Source organism: Meleagris gallopavo, chromosome 24 (genome assembly GCF_000146605.3).
Source record: "Meleagris gallopavo isolate NT-WF06-2002-E0010 breed Aviagen turkey brand Nicholas breeding stock chromosome 24, Turkey_5.1, whole genome shotgun sequence".
Classification (NCBI taxonomy): domain Eukaryota; kingdom Metazoa; phylum Chordata; class Aves; order Galliformes; family Phasianidae; genus Meleagris; species Meleagris gallopavo.
This window is the reverse complement of record NC_015034.2, coordinates 1,542,314-1,557,339: the sequence shown is the minus strand read 5'-3', so window position 1 is coordinate 1,557,339 and position 15,026 is coordinate 1,542,314. Positions and strand designations below refer to the sequence as shown.

At 49.1% G+C, this 15,026-nt stretch overlaps 3 protein-coding genes across 4 annotated transcripts; 1 reads left to right on the top strand and 2 right to left on the bottom strand.

The window, feature by feature from the left end:
- Positions 1-4: 4 nt before the first annotated feature.
- TTI2 (TELO2 interacting protein 2) lies at positions 5-3,190 on the top strand (the record flags this gene model as incomplete). The annotated part of the gene is made up of 7 exons (XM_010723160.2): positions 5-303; positions 656-842; positions 1,316-1,408; positions 1,728-1,906; positions 1,993-2,136; positions 2,635-2,797; positions 3,056-3,190. Coding segments are annotated over 7 exons (1,146 nt in total), but the record flags the coding sequence as incomplete, so codon positions are not given.
- MAK16 (MAK16 homolog) lies at positions 3,156-6,296 on the bottom strand. The gene is made up of 10 exons (XM_010723100.3): positions 6,190-6,296; positions 5,835-5,884; positions 5,653-5,762; positions 5,471-5,535; positions 5,192-5,343; positions 4,811-4,865; positions 4,651-4,725; positions 4,329-4,436; positions 4,051-4,107; positions 3,156-3,776 (listed from the first exon to the last, which is right to left on the bottom strand). The coding sequence occupies exons 1-10, from the start codon at positions 6,202-6,204 to the stop codon at positions 3,588-3,590; spliced, it is 876 nt and encodes a 291-aa protein (XP_010721402.1). The 5' UTR covers positions 6,205-6,296; the 3' UTR covers positions 3,156-3,587.
- Positions 6,297-6,640: 344 nt separating this feature from the next.
- On the bottom strand, positions 6,641-14,297 carry SLC18A1 (solute carrier family 18 member A1). 2 transcript variants are annotated; one of them, XM_010723101.3, is made up of 16 exons: positions 13,905-14,297; positions 12,818-12,985; positions 12,201-12,558; positions 11,891-11,949; positions 11,604-11,687; positions 11,429-11,521; positions 11,122-11,211; positions 10,278-10,321; positions 10,126-10,186; positions 9,930-10,025; positions 8,383-8,461; positions 8,252-8,303; positions 8,056-8,119; positions 7,856-7,975; positions 7,547-7,680; positions 6,641-7,320 (listed from the first exon to the last, which is right to left on the bottom strand). In XM_010723101.3, the coding sequence occupies exons 1-16, from the start codon at positions 14,002-14,004 to the stop codon at positions 7,207-7,209; spliced, it is 1,716 nt and encodes a 571-aa protein (XP_010721403.1). In that variant the 5' UTR covers positions 14,005-14,297; the 3' UTR covers positions 6,641-7,206. The 2 variants fall into 2 exon arrangements, with proteins under 2 accessions (XP_010721403.1, XP_031412605.1); XM_031556745.1 differs by lacking the exon at positions 11,429-11,521.
- Positions 14,298-15,026: the final 729 nt, after the last annotated feature.

Here is a 15,026-nt window from a genome sequence, read left to right as displayed (position 1 = left end):
CGGCGGTGTGTTCCTGCGGCTCCTCGCTAAGCTGGAGGCTGCCAAGGCCGACGAGTCGCTGGGGCCCGCGGTGGAGGCGGTCCTGCGGCGAGTGATGGGGCACATCTACGTGCTGGCGGTGACGCATATCGAGGAGGGCGCCTGGACCGGCGCCGGGTCCCGTGCGGTGGCCACGGAGCTGCTGGGGGCTCTGGTGAGGGCCGCGGGCTGCGGGACGGTGGCGGAGCTCCTTCGGGGGAGGAAGGAAGAGGAGGAAGGAGGATTCGCGGCGGTGATGGGGCTGCTGAGGCCACGGCTGGGCAAGTGAGTGGGAGGAGCGGGTCCTGGGTGGGGAGATTTGGTGTGTGACTTCGTGCAGGGTGAGCTCACGTTACGAGGAGGGCCATAGAAATGATCCGAGGGATGGAACGTCATCCCTGTGAGGGCAGGCTCAGGGGTGTACAGCCTCAGGAAGAGGAGGCTCTGGGGAGAGTTCAGAGCAGCCTTTGAGTTTCTAAAGGAACAGACTTCTTAGTAGGGTCTGTTGTGATAGAACAAGGGGAAACAGTTTCATACTAAAAGAGGGGAGATTTGAGCTTGATATAAGGAAAAATTTTTTTGCAACTTCCAACTCAGACTATTCAGTGATTCTCTGGGATCCTGTTTGTATTCCTAGAGACACCTGGAAGCGCAACCCAGCCACGAAACACGTCTTCTCCTGGACACTGCTGCACATCACCCGGCCATGGCTCAGCCAGCACCTGGAGCGCGTCCTCCCCGCATCGCTGCTCATCTCGGATGACTTTCGGGAGGAAAATAAAGTCCTGGGTGTGCACTGCCTGCACCACATCGTTCTCAATGTGGTAAGGGGAAGTTGGATCTTCTCCTGGCTGTTTGAAGGAAGGGTGGGTTGGATGCCTGTCAGGTTTCCAAATTTCTGTTCCTGGTCCTTCTGTTAACCTTGTGATTTTCTCCCTTGCTCTATGCTGTCTCTTTTTAAGTTTGTATTTCTCCTATCTGTTGCAGCAAGCAAAGATTTCCTTTGCCATATTTTGAATCCAGATGATGCATGTATCAAACTAACAATGATTTACAGGAGAGGGTATTAAATTAATGCCAATGGAACTGCAAAGCAGCAGCTGGGGAGGCAAGGGAAAGTGGCTGCTCCTGTCCAGGGTTTAAGCTATGGCACCTGGTCCCACTTTCTTGTAAGCAATGTTCCTAATGTTTATGATTACTGTTTTCACAAAGCCTAGGTTTGTGAAGACTTTCCCCTCTGATGAGGTTAGGTGAGCACTGAAGGTGATGCTTGCGAATAACGTTTGCTCTCTTTCAGCCAGGTGCTGATCTGTGCCAGTTCAACAGGGCTCAGGTTGTGTACCATGCCCTTTACAATCACCTCTACTCACGAGAGGCTCCTCTCATCCAGGTAGGATAGCAGAACTTAATTTTAATCTGCCTTATGGTATTGCATATCGGCCCTATGTGGGATAGGCAGCTAAAAGCATGAGGAGGCAGAACTGTGTTTGCTCACAGTTCAGGTTGTTAACAGCAGATACTTGTGTCCAGGGGACAAAGTAACTCAGCAGATTTCAGGAACAATGTTAAAGGTGGTGGCAGCCTTGCTGAAGAGGGCCAGCCGGGGGAAAAGCAAGAAGTAGAAGTCTATGGAGGCTGCAGCTGTAGGGGCAGGAAACTGTGTGTAATTTATGTCAGAGGAACTGCCCAGATTTCCCATCCTGCACCAGGCAGTACTGCTGTGCCTGCTGGACTTGCTGCCAGTCCTGGAGAGAGCGCAGCGGCAGCAGCCCAAGCCAACCTCACCCTGTGATGAGGTGTTGCAGCTGGTTCTGACCCACATGGAGCCAGAGCATCGGCTCGCGCTGCGACGGGTGTATGCCAAAACCCTGCCTGCCTTTGTGCAGAGGTGAGAGCAGCAACCACAACCCTACAGGACTTTTGTTTTGTCCCTGGTATACATCTCCCTCCTCAGTGCGTGCTCTGTGTTGACAGACTTGGCATCCTGATAGCACGGCACCTGAAGAGGCTAGAAAGGGTTATCTTGGGTTACCTGGAAGTCTCTGATGGCCCTGAGGAAGAAGCCAGACTGGGAATACTGGAGACACTGCAGTGCACCATAGAGCATGCTTGGCCCAGGTACTGGTCTGGGGTGAAGGATGCTGCAGAAAGCATATCCTGAATGGATATCAGCCCTTTCAAAGCCACATTTAGTGTTATCTGAGGCAAAGGCCTTGAAACCTATTGGGAAACCTCTCACAGGGAGCAATCACTAGCACGACTGCATTCCTGAAAAACCTTGCCCAAAACCTAAATCTATTTTTTATCTTTTTCCTGCTCTGGAAGCGTAACCTTGGCTAAAAAGTAAATCTATGCACTCTCTGTGGCACAGTTGTGGAGCAAGTCCTTTGCTGTTAAGGTTACCCCTGTGTTCAGGGCCTGTGTCTTTCCTCTGGTGAGCATTCAGAAAGAAGCAACTTCTTTCAGCCTCATCACTGAAGCATTTGTTTCCTGTAATCCAGCTTCATGTGTAAATAGCCACTAACAACTTCTGCCTGGAACTGCAAAGCAAGGCTGTGCTTTTGCCTGCCTCACAAAGAGGTTTTATATTAAGGCATGCATGCATGCTCTTTTCAGAATGCCATGCAGGCTCCCTGTGCTGCTCAAAGCCTTGCTGAAGATGATCTGGGATGTCCACACTGATCAGGGTTCAACACCAGAGCCAGTGAGAGCTGCCTTGCTCCAGAGAGCCACCGAATGCCTCATCCTGCTGGATCGGAGCTCTGAAGGACAAGTGAAGGTGAGCCAGGGACCCAGCAATAATTTATCTCTGCTCTTCCCCCTTAAAAAGCCTGGTGCATGCAAGAGCCCACTTATTTCTTAAATCCAACAGTATTTCCACCCACTCTGTTAGTACTTGGCTTAATTGATAGAGGACCTGATATATAGCAATGGATAATACGCTTTGTATTGATCCCAAGGGCATCTGGGCACAGTTGATTGCACCATGCATCTCAGTGCGCCAGGAGAATGGAAGCTGATGCTTTTCCTGTTTCAGATTCTGCTGGAAGGCGTGTACAGCTGTTGTGAGGAGAACCGTGTACAGGAATGCATCAGGAGAGTGCAAGAGAACACGTGAGGCATGACAATGTTAATTGTGCTTTTTGTACAGTAAAATATTTTTTTTATTTAAGTTACTTTGTCCTTCTCCTCCTTTGTCTCATACCTCCCTCAAACAAGGTTTGCTTGAGTGCTCTTCTACCCCCATGCAGGCTTCTCTGGCTTCAGAACAAAGCAGCATTGTCTCTAGTCTAGGTTCTTTTGTGGAGCAGTCCTTGCTGAGCCTCACATGGTTGTAGAGAAGTTGGGGAAGTTTTCTTAAAGCTACACCTTGTTCAACAGTTGTACAAACTTGCTGCGATTGCGTGGGCTCAGGACAGAAATCCTTTTCTCTTTTTAAAAAAAATTATTAAGCTACAATATTGAAAAAGTAATTTTTGATAATCCTGTTTAAAGTGGTGAAAGCTGCAGTACTCCTAATGGACACGTGGAGTTGTCATTCATCAAAAAAATGCAAGTTCAGGCGAGAGTCAGGACACTTTTGTTTTGGTGGCTGGCTCTGTTTCTTCCTCATATTCTATTTCAATGTAAGGGCGTTTTCTTCTGGTTGGTCCTTTCAAAGGAGTTTTCCCCTTAGATTTGGAGCGAGATGCTTTCTTCTCTGTTTCTTCCTCATCTTCCTGCTCCTCTTCACTACTTGTCTCTAACTTATCCATGTCCTGAGGAAGGAAAAGAATCAGAGCACACTGTACAACTAAGCCTCCGCTTTCTGCAAAATTATCTTGTGTATCCAATTCCATTGTATAATTCCTGGCTCCCAGCTGTCTAGCCAGAGCAACTAGGCTGTGGTAGGCACTGTGCAGTCCTCCAACTGTATCATTCTATCCCACAAATGTGATTTACTGGCTCTTATCCCATCACCAGAGCCCCCGGGCTGGCAGAGGTTACTTTCAAACACTTTAGCTTGCAGTTTATACCTGCTGCTTCACTTACCTCAAAGTCGCTGAGGTCACTGTCATCTGCTTCCACAAACTCTCTTTTATCTTTGTCCTGTAGGAAACAAAGTCAGAAACGGGCTGAGAAATATCCCATTACAATTCACAGTGTAGCAGCCAAAAAGGCCATGACCTGCCCATGTTTTTTTCTGTATTCACCTCTCCTGATCTGTTCCCCTCCCTTGGCAATAACACTGAACACTCAGTCTGCAAGTGAATTAGAACTGTTGCACCTCAAGGGAGGGTTAGCTGTGATGCTCTGGTTGAAGGCATTACCTCATCATCTTCTTCCTTTTCCATGTCAGACTCGCTCTCACTTTCTGCATCCTGCTGCTGTAGGGCTTTGTCAAAGGCATGAATAGGGAAGTTGTAAATGTCTCCATACTGGAAAAAAAAGAAAACAACAACAACACAAAAGATTTTCTGTAAGCCCAGGGGGAAGCAGGCATTGGTAGCAGAGTCATCTGAGGCGTGTACTGTTATACCATACCAGGTTGAAATAGACATTCCTGAAGAATGAGGAGCTCAACATCTTGGGAAAGGACTGAGGCAAGTAGAAGCAGTTTTACTGCTGTGCTCTGAAGGCAGTGATTCTTACCGTATCCTGCTTCAGTCTCTCCAGCAATTCCTTCTCAATGGCGTTATCCAGCTGAGCAGCAATCAGGGCTTTCTCCTAAGAGAGCAAAAAGGACCTGTGTCAGTTCTCTCAAAGGCATGAGAAACAGAAGCAACAGACAGGAGATGACAAGACTCATTACCTCTCTCCTCTTCTCTCGCCTTTCAATCTTTCTGCTTAATGGAACGATCTTCCTCCTGCAGGGAACAAGAGCTGCTTAATGAACCTTTCAGCCTCTTGTGTAGCAGATGGGCAAATGCTTGCTAGAACAACAACCAGCAGCTGCATCATTAGAAATGTGGGTGTAACAAGTTTAGGTGCATCTATCTATGCATAGTAAGATGCTGTTACATCAGTTTAAAGCAGGTTCATTTAGAAGCCAGCCAAAGCCAGCAGGAAAACAGCATGTGCTGCAGGTGCAGTGGAGCCAGGAAAGGGCTCTGCACACAGCCTGTGGCAGCAGCTCAGTGCATGGGAGACAGCTTTAAGTCAAACCAACACAATCACTCTTGTTGTCACTTACTGTCTCTTTAGAGTCAGCTTCCGGATGCGGATGAGGTACTGGGTGATCTTGGTGAACCGCTGCTTGCATTTGTGTCGGATGAACCGTGGCCAGTAGATGAGATTCTCATCTATCTCCTCCAGTGCTTTCTCATAGTTCTTGCTCAGCAGGACCTGGGGAAAAGGGGAAGGGTTGAGCGAAGGGGACACATCTGCACGTGGGAGGAGCTCGACTGTCCCCTGCCTGTAGGTACATGATGGTGGAACATGCTTGGTTAGCAGTCTGCTCTCATCAACTCACCCGCTCCCACAGCCGACGGGGAAATGGAGCACGTTCTATAGTCTTCATGTACAGGTAACATCGGCCTATAGAGAAGAACATGACCCCCACTGAGACCTGAGCATGGAGTGGGGCACAGAGCCAGGCCCCAAGATTGCTCCCACAGGCCAAGGGCTGTGAGCAGAGGCTGTCCAAGCACTCACCTTTCTCCTCACGGATGGTTGCATACTGACTGTTGGCCAGCGGGCAGGAGGAGCGGTTGCATAGCCCGGTCAGGTTGTACTCATTGCGACAGAAGCTCTGGGTTTTGGTCCTGGAAGGGAGAGCTGTAAGATAGAGCTGTGCACTGCCTAGGCTCGCTGCCCCTACATCCTCACACACTCACCTGATCTTGTAGGAGCAGAACTGCTTGTTTCCAAGCGTGTCCCAGACAATCTGCAGGGACAAACCACGTGTCAGCGAGCACTCTAGGACCCTGTAACCCCTCCAATCCCTGGAACAAGCAAGGCTGTAACAGAGGGGACCCACACATGGTGCAGGGAGAAGAAGCAACAGAACCAAATCCCCTTTATGCTGCCCCAGCCACGCTCCTGCCCCCGATCCAGCCGCCTCCACGTGTTATTTTCCCGCGGCTGGGGGGGACTGCCCGAGCCGGACGCAACCGAACCAGCCCCAGGGTAGCCGCTAATTAGTTGCGGCGGGGGCGGATGGAACCGAACCGAACCGCGCGGCGGACTCACGTCGTCCGAGTGCATGGTGGTGCCGAACCGCGCGGCCTAGAGCGCCGCCATCACCGCAAGGGGGCGGGACATCCGGGAGGCGAGAGTCTCGCGTAAGACTCGCGAGACTTTTTGCGACGTTCTCGCGAGAGTTGCGGGGCTGTCGTGGCGGTCGTGTGAGAGGTGTTGCTGGGCGGCGGGAAGTGCAGCGCGGTGTGGTTCCCTCAGCTGGTGGCTGGGATGTTGCAAAATGGACATTAAATGAAGCCACTCACTGCGATAGGTTGGGGTCGCAGACATCCCGTGACCTCATCTCAGCTAAAGGCGTCTGCGGTAACGCTCTGTCACTGTAATCACAGGTCTGAAGCAGCGTCTAAAGGTTTAAAACTTTCAGCCTTATATTTAAGTGAATTTCTCAAGAGTTCTTCACTGGTAGAATGGCAGTACAAGCAGCCATGAATAGCATGAATAGAAAGCACAGACAGCTGTACCGAGGCAACAACGAACTTTTAAAAACTGCCTTCAAGTGAGCATGGAGCACATGAACAGGACAGAGCTGTCTTTATTGGATCCTGCTGGTACAGAAAGGTTTTGTGCTGGGGATTACAGCAGAACTTTGGAGGAAGAGATGTCCTGAAGCTGCTAACTTCGTTTTGGTTTTCTCTGGTGCTTTTCTTCCAAAAGCAGTAAGCAATTAAAAGACATTAATGAATGCAACCTGTGTGGGAGAGGTGTTGGTCTTATCCCTATTGTGTGGGCTGGCAGCTCGGGACAGCATGGTATCATTCTCTACGTTGTATGTTTTTTACAGCTGAGATGGATTTTGAGTGACCTTCCTAGATGTCACCCAGCAAAGGGGTGGCAGAATTGGGCAGGGAGCCTCCAAGTGCATTCCCTGATGTAGACTGCCAGGAGAACAGCTGAACGTACAGCTCATGTCCATCCTGTGCCTACAGGTCTTGGGTTATTCCTGGGTGCTGAGAGATACATTGCTCTGTGAACTTAACATAGCTTCAAGCAGGACGTGCAGCCTTGCTGCTATTCCACATTTTCTGCCTCCACATCACTGTTGTCTGTGAGAGGGAAATCCCGCAGGGGCTTCTGAGCAGTGGAGCTTTTGGTTTGCATGGGGCATTCCTGGCTTAAAATTGCCTACATAAAGGAGAGAAGTGATGTTTTAGTAAAAATGGCCATTAATTGTAGTAATAAATAGAAGCATTACTAGTTTTAGAGAAAGCCAAAGCAACCAACAACTTTTGCCCAGGGAATACAAGCTATAAATTAGGAGGACACAGTTCCTGGCTAATTTATCCTAATTCCCTCCACGTATCTCTGGATTATCAAACTCCTATACTTTAGGGCAATAAAGTGCACTCACTATCTTCTCCTCTTTAGCAGGAGGGCTTCTCAAGAACCAGCAGAGAGGAGCATAAGTGATGTTGGTAACTCCAATGATGACCATCAGCCAGGGAAACCCAATAGCTCGTACAATCGCACCGCCTGTTGATGGACCTGCACATTTAAATATGAACAAAGGCTCAGGAGGCAGGAAAAGAGCAAAAGATGCTCTTCCACTTTGGAGGGGATCTAAAGTCTGCAATGGCTGTGCTACAGACTCAGTGCCAGTTGCTGCCATTGGACACTGGGTGGAGGAACACACTGAGAACAGTACCCCATGGGTCCATACCAATTGCAAAGCCCATGCAGAAGGCAACATCTGCGATGGCATAGACATTGCCATAGACAGAGGTGTGGCGAAGGTCCACGAGGTAACCCATAATAGGCATCATGGAGGAGTCCACCATTCCTGCTCAGAGCAAGCATGAGATCAGGAGGTATTACCTTTTCTCAAGGCAGTGCTGGGAATTGTACACACTGACCACTTACCTATGGCGAAGCCAAGCCCGCCATTTGGGCCAATCAGCCCATAAATATTTTTTGCCAGGGGCACCTTAGAGAGGAAAGAGAGAAGGTGTGAATGAGGCCAGAAGAGCTTCAAGGTGAGGAGGCACAGCATAGTTCTGTGAAACAGATCTGTGGTGCAATCCCTGAGCAGGTCTTAGAGCTGCCCTGCAGTACTCACACAGAGCAGACTGATCCCCACCACAGCCATGCCAATCAGGGAGCATAGCCACCTGCAACGAGGGCAACAGAGGGTGATTCCTTCAGTGTATGCAAATAGGATCCTTGCTGAGGCCACTGCTGTTCACTTACCGGCCTATTTTGTTAGCCAGGAGCCCGAAGAGATTGGTGCCAATGAGGTAAGATATGCTGGCCGGAAGGAATGCCATCCCTAGGGGAGAGAATAAAAGACAGTGTGCAATCTCTCTGCAAATGCAAGGATCCGGCACACACACTGAGGGTGTCTCTAGGCTCCATGGTGCTTCTCCTTGTCCTCTGTCACAGTCTTATTGCTCCTCTGTGAAGGCAGAGAGAGGCACAGAAAGCGAGTTTTCTTTCTGCAGGGTGAGAAACTGAGTCACCCAGATTTGAGCCAGCTGCAGCCAACTGCAGAGCTTTCTGTCCCCATCCTTCTCTCCTGTCATCACTTCTTCCTTGTCCATCTTTCTCCCCTTGCCTTCTGCTTTTAGCTAAATAAAGAGGGATAAAATAGCTGCTTGAATGTAAAGCTTAGCAATCGTTATGAGTCAAAAGTCAATATTTGAACTGCTTGCTGATTTACCAGTTGTTTATTTTTAATATACTCTCCTGCTGACTATAGATAAAACACATCAGCTATATTTCACTGAGACAACTTCCTCATTGAAACACGTAGAATTATATTTAACTTTCTTTCTCCTCATTGACAGCTACAGAACACTGTTAATTCTGCAGGTTTAGTCCAAGCTCTTCTGTTTTATTTATTCATTTTTCTCAGAATTATGGAAGTGGGCAAACGAAAGCATACAAATAATAAGCTCTTTGTGTTTCTGAGAGCTTTTTTGATAGAGGACTTTGGTTGAAGTGTATCTAAATGCAGACCACTCCCAAATCTCAGGTACAATGCATCTGGGGGTTTCTTGCTGCCAGCTTACTGCTCTCTCCCCATTTCTGGGAAACTCCAAAAATCCCTTTGATTTCAGCAGTGACCAGAGCAGCTCTGAGTGCCCTGAGGTGCTTCCTTACTTTCACCCACCTGTGTTCAATCACACAAATCATCCTGAGCTCTTACTGGGACGGATGCTGCTGCCTGACCAGGGAATAACTTGATTAGGAGGGTTATCTCAGTGCTTCTGCTCCCAGATTGCAATTCAGTCTGGGTTCTAAGTGTTGCCTGGGGTGTCCCCCAGGTTATTTCCCAGCCAACTGGATTTTAGAACAATTAGTTTTTGTTTTTATAGGACAGTGCTATCTCCATATTGCATTTTCAAGGCAGCTGGTAGTTAGCACACACCATCTCTAAATGGCTGTGTTTTACTGAGAGCTGCCTCTGCAAAACCCAGCTGGCTGCCATGACTTCAGCCCAGCACGACTGATCTGCTCAGCCTTTCTTCCACCATTATTGCTGTGGTAGGGAGACTGATTCTATACCATTTTTTCAATAATAGTGAAAAGCATGTTGTATAGCTATCACCAAGGACATTTCCAGCTAAAATTGGAGCAGCACACAGCCTGGCATCACTCTGTGGGAATATGTTTTCTTCCTTTTAAGATGATATTAGAGATATTCAGCCCATCCTGCAGTGCCCAGCAGGAACTGCTCTGACCAAACTGCATCAATCTGCTGCTGAGGAGCAAGGACTGCAAAGTGAAGCACCTACCAAGCTGCCATTTGGGGGAGCACATGGTTTGCATCATCCAGATGGGCAAGGTGGGCTCGAGCATGGCCACCCCCATGTTGGAGAAGCAGAGGGCTCCTGGTGGGGAGAGAATAGAAAAATGTCTGTTTAAGGCTCCTCTTGCTGCTGTTTTGAATAGAAAGAAGGAAATGGGGCAATGTGGGAACGCAGAGGTTACCTGCAGCCACCAGCACGTAGGGGTCCCGCAGTAGGGTGAGCACTGGTGTGCCTCTAGTGCTCTGATTGAGATGGGGGTTTAGGGAGCTGCAGATGGGGGTCTGAGCCACCCCTCACCTGCAGCATCTACCCCAGCATTGTGCCCATACTCACCTCAGGAGAGACCTTAGAGGGCTGCAGAATGCAAAGCTGCAAACCTGGGGGGTGTGGGGGGAGGTGGAAACAGTGCTGTTAGTATTGCTCCAAACCAAATTTCCCTGTGGGTTTTCCTTCAGAGGGGCATCAATCATTGGCAGAGCCCCAAGAATGCAAAGCTGTGCTGTTGGGGCATCATCCAGGGAGCTGTCAGCTGGGGGATTTCAAATGGGGCATGGCCAAAATGAGACATGGAAAAGAATGGGATGAAAAAAAAAAAACAACCTTCAAGCATAGGGAACCTACATTTCACTTTCCAAAGTCTCTTACATGCTCCATTAAAGATGTCTTACATTACATCTAGGCAAAGATGGTAACTGTGACTGTAATTTAATTAGCTTAATACTTCCCACTAAAAATGTGTGTTTCTGCTATCTGTAATTCTGAACGCTGTCGTGGCCTGAATCTGTAACACAGCTACAGAGAGAGAGTAGGGGATTGCCATTCACAGGCAACATCCCATTTCTTTGTATTACGATGAAGATGCTGCAGGCAGCACCACGTGTGCCTTCTGCAGAGAAATTCTGTTCAGAGAGCTTGACTGATGTGCTATTTGAGCCATTAAAGCAATCAAGGGGGTCATTAAATAATGAGGGACTAATTCTTACTGTATTGCTATGTCACATGTCTGGTGGTGGGAAGCATATGGTTTAGCAATAATGGAGTAACTGATGCTGTATTAATTGTGAGAGCCCTCAGAAGTTCTTCCTGAGAGGGCTGCATTTTGGTCTTTCCATGTCCTTTGGTTTATGGTTGGGTGAGTTGTTTGCTTTTGGGTTGGGTTAACTACGTGACCCCTCACCTCCATCCAGCAGGGCTAAGAATGCCAGGACCAGGAAGGGGGAGGCTTTCCCCACAAACTCGTACATCACACTGCCAAATGGGGCCCCGACTGCAAGGGAAAGGCTGTGTCACCACGCAGCAGGCAACTGGCTTTAGCCCAAACCCACGTCTAATGATGGACTATATTGGTGGAGCCACTGGAAATGGATGGGGAGCAGAGACTGGGACCCCCATCCCGACACTGAACCAAGGATGCTCAGCAGCACCAAGCAGCAAAGCATGGGGATATTGCGGGTATGAAGCCCCCGGCAGCCACAGATCCTCACTCAGCACACCCAAGGCCAACCCTCCAAGAGCGATGCCCATGGCGTTGCCTCTCTCAAAGTCATCTGTGTAGATGCTGGCCAGCATGCCCAAGCCTGGGAGCAGAGAGAACCTGAGGTGATGACTGAACCCAGCTGGCATAGGGCTTCACAGCATGCAGTGACCCAACACGCTCACCTGCAACTGATGAGAAGGAGGAACCAACGCCTTGTAGAGCACGAGCGATGAACAGCAGCGTGTAGGTGCCAGAAAATGCAAACACTGCAGGAGGAGAAACACAGTGCCCAGCAGAGCTCACATCTAAAGCCCTGCTAAGGTGCAGCAGCAACCACTTGTGCCCAGCTGAGTCCTTCCCTGTCCCCAGCTTCTCATGCATGGGGACAGAGCAGGTGGTTGTCTCCTTTGCTGCTTTCATTTTGGGGCATCCTGCTGTGTGTGAAGGGCAAATCAGGGGTGGTACTCACTGAGCGTGGAGAGAAACATGATGACGAAACCAATGAACATGGGAATGTGGTATCCTATCCTGGAATGAGAGAAAAATATATCTGGTAGAGCTATGCCTATGTGCATTGAAATGTTCTGATGTGATGTTGAACACAAGTGAGGCTTATTTTATAATGCAAGCTTGCAAACCATTTGTAGGCTCTTAAAAAAGGCAAAATTCATTCCTGTTGTGGTGCTTGCACTCTTCTTGCTATTCTCTCACCAGATCCCATCATTATGTGACTGCAGATCTTTGCCACTTGACTAGAAAGCAGTAGATTGCAGACATACCTGTTGGTCAGCAGCCCCACGCTGGGGTTGACCAGGAGCTGGACAAGAGCCTTGGAGGCAAAGAGCAGCCCCACACGCATGTTCTCCTGTGTGAGGAATTCCTCACCCTGTGGGCAACCATTGGGTGATGGGGAGCTCATGGGGCGATGCTGTGGGTGCCTGGCGCTGGTCCCTTTCTGCAGCTCCATAGTTCTGGGGGAGCCCAAGGTCATCGTGGTGCTGGTGTCAAAATAGGAGGACTTGGGGGAGAAAGGAGGATCTTCGATGGCTGAGGGAGGTGACTCGGGTTGATGCGGGGCAGCAGAGCTGTTGGCACCTTCGTATTCTATTGTATAAAGGAAGGTGGGGATGATAGGCACTGGGAAAAAAGCCAAGGAGAGTGTTCATCAGTGGGATTGCTAGAATTTGTGGCTCAGCATGCATATGAACTGAATGGTGCTAGCTCAGTGTCGATGCTTGGATGCTCGTTCACCCATCCTTCCCCACGGCTGTCCCCATTGCTGTCTCATTGCCTGTCCCCATTGCTCTTACCTTGCCTGTCCCCACACCCGTCCCCATGCCTGTCCCCAGCATGTTCTGACAGCTTTCTGCAGCCATCCCTGCAGTGCACACCATACCCACAACAGTCAGCAGCATGTTGTCCAGCAGCAGTGCAACGAACACCACCACCAGTGCCAGCCTCCGCGATGCCCGGCCCTGTGCCAGCCAGCTCTGAGACGTGGGGGCTGCTGGGGGCATTGCTGGGGCTCTGTCCCCTGGCTCCACTGTCAGCGATGTCCTGCAACCTTGGGAGAAGATGCTGTGGGTTAGCACCTCGCTCAGGTTCATGACTTCTTCTTATCTCCTACGTGAGCTGGGTGCCATTCTGAGAAGCAGAGAGTTCCAGCTTTGCTCTCAAAGACTCCACTTTTATCCAGCTCACGTTTAATGCTGCAGTCAAGAGATGGAGTGCTCCCCAGCCCTTTTCCATTCTCTTGAGACATCTTGTCCCTACTGCAAGCATCATCTCAGTCTTCCTTCAAAGACTCAAAGCATAAATCAAGCTGGTAGCTTATCTGTGCTAATCTCTACATCTTGTATTCCATGTTTGTTCCATGGATCTCAAAGGAAATTGATTCAATTTGCATGTCTTTTCCTTTGACCTAATAGAAATGTCGCAGCAAGATGCAGGACTTAAAAGCCTAACGTACAGGATTAAGGTTGGGACTTGTTCAGTTATACTGAAATATCCCTCAGAAGTCTGTACCAAACCAACTTATCAGTTAGCATTTGGGTTCCTATAGCTTGTGGCTGCTTCAGCAATAAAGCAGCAACATGAGCAGAGCAGAGTCTGAGCTACAGCTGCCTCCAACACTTCTGTGGTTTCCTGACATCCCAGGCAATGACATTTATCATTTTATTCCTGAAGAAAAGAGTAGAACCTCCAAACCTTCTATCATCTGATCTGAGTGCCATGCAAGTCACTAACTTGAAAAAGAGAGCAGGCTTCTCATCGTACCCAAGCACCTCCAAGCAATAGCAAGGATCAAATAATATAATTAATGCAAGAAAATAGATATATTTACGTATAAATCACCAGGAAGCAGGAGTAAAGAAGCAAGGAAAATAAAGACAAGTAGGCTGAAGCTGCCCTGAATCTCAAGACCAAACCCCATCCCTCTCAGTGCAAACCTGTTGCACGTAGCACAGCGACAGAGCCCTTACCCCTGGACGCATCCCAGTGTGCAGAGCTGACAGCAGAGTGCTCAGAACTGCTGCTCCCAGGGAATTTATTGCAGCTCTTATCAGGAGAGGGTATGAGCATCTGTCTTCCATGGAGATGTAGTTGCAGCCCTGCAGCTCCTCCTGCGTCAGAGCAGGGTGGAGGGACGGGGGCTCCTTTATGTGTGAGTCAGGATTTGATAGAATCATTGAATTGTTTGAGTTGGAAGGGACCTTTAAAGGCCATCTGGTCCAACTCCCCTGCAATGAGCAGGGACACCCACAGCTCCATCAGATGCTCAGAACCTGACTTTTTGGTCTCACACTTCTTACACTTCTCTGGGCAACCTGTTCCAGTAGTTCACCACCCTTATCATAAAAAACCTTTTCCTTATATCCAATCTAAATCTCTCTCCTCTTTTGGTTTGAAACTATTTCTTCTTGTCCTATCACAACAGACCCTGCTGAAGGCTCCGTCTCTTTGGCACAGGCTGCGCAGGGAGGTGGTGGGGTCACCATCCCTGGAGGTGTTCAAGAACTGTGGGGATGTGGCACTGAGGGACGTGGTTAGTGGGCATAGTGGGATGGGTTGGGGTTGGACTTGATGATTTTAGTGTTCTTTTCCAACCTCATGATTCTTTCATTCTGTGGTTCCATGGTCCTATGATTCTCTCTGCCACTGAAGCCATTTGCCTGGCTTCTGCGTGGCCAAAACCCACAGCCAAAAGCATGAAAAAAGCACATCCCTCTGAGTAACAAACACGAGGGCGGAAGCCGAAGCCTTTAAGTACATTTCATGAACTGAGAACTGAGCGTGGAAATCACTTTCTGACCATCCGCAGAGCTCCGCTCCCACCTACCGGTGAGCTCAGACCCTCAGCCAGCACTGCTGGGAGCTCCGGCTCCTCCAGGGACTCGTGGGGATGGCCATCACTGCCACCTCCTCATCCCCACAAAGATCAGGGCACCATCCCTTTGGCAGCCAAAAGAAACTGCAATGCCATCCGTCTGCATTGGGAATGTTTGCTCATTTCTTCTTTGAAAGCATTTCCATGTGTCCATCAGATTTTTTTTCCAGGCTGTTGACTTCTTTTTAACCATTTTTTTCCCCTTTTTAACCCTTTT

Coding starts and splice junctions, on each gene's coding strand:
- MAK16 (XM_010723100.3), bottom strand. Junction 5,344..5,470: donor CCCGTCGGCTGTGGGAGCGG/GTGAGTTGATGA, acceptor CCTTTTCCCCAG/GTCCTGCTGAGCAAGAACTA. Junction 4,108..4,328: donor AAAAGGAAGAAGATGATGAG/GTAATGCCTTCA, acceptor TGTTTCCTACAG/GACAAAGATAAAAGAGAGTT.
- SLC18A1 (XM_010723101.3), bottom strand. CDS start 14,004: ATGCTCATACCCTCTCCTGATAAGAGCTGCAATAAATTCCCTGGGAGC. Junction 11,522..11,603: donor CTCCTTCTCATCAGTTGCAG/GTGAGCGTGTTG, acceptor CTCTGCTCCCAG/GCTTGGGCATGCTGGCCAGC. Junction 7,681..7,855: donor CTGCATGGGCTTTGCAATTG/GTATGGACCCAT, acceptor TTAAATGTGCAG/GTCCATCAACAGGCGGTGCG.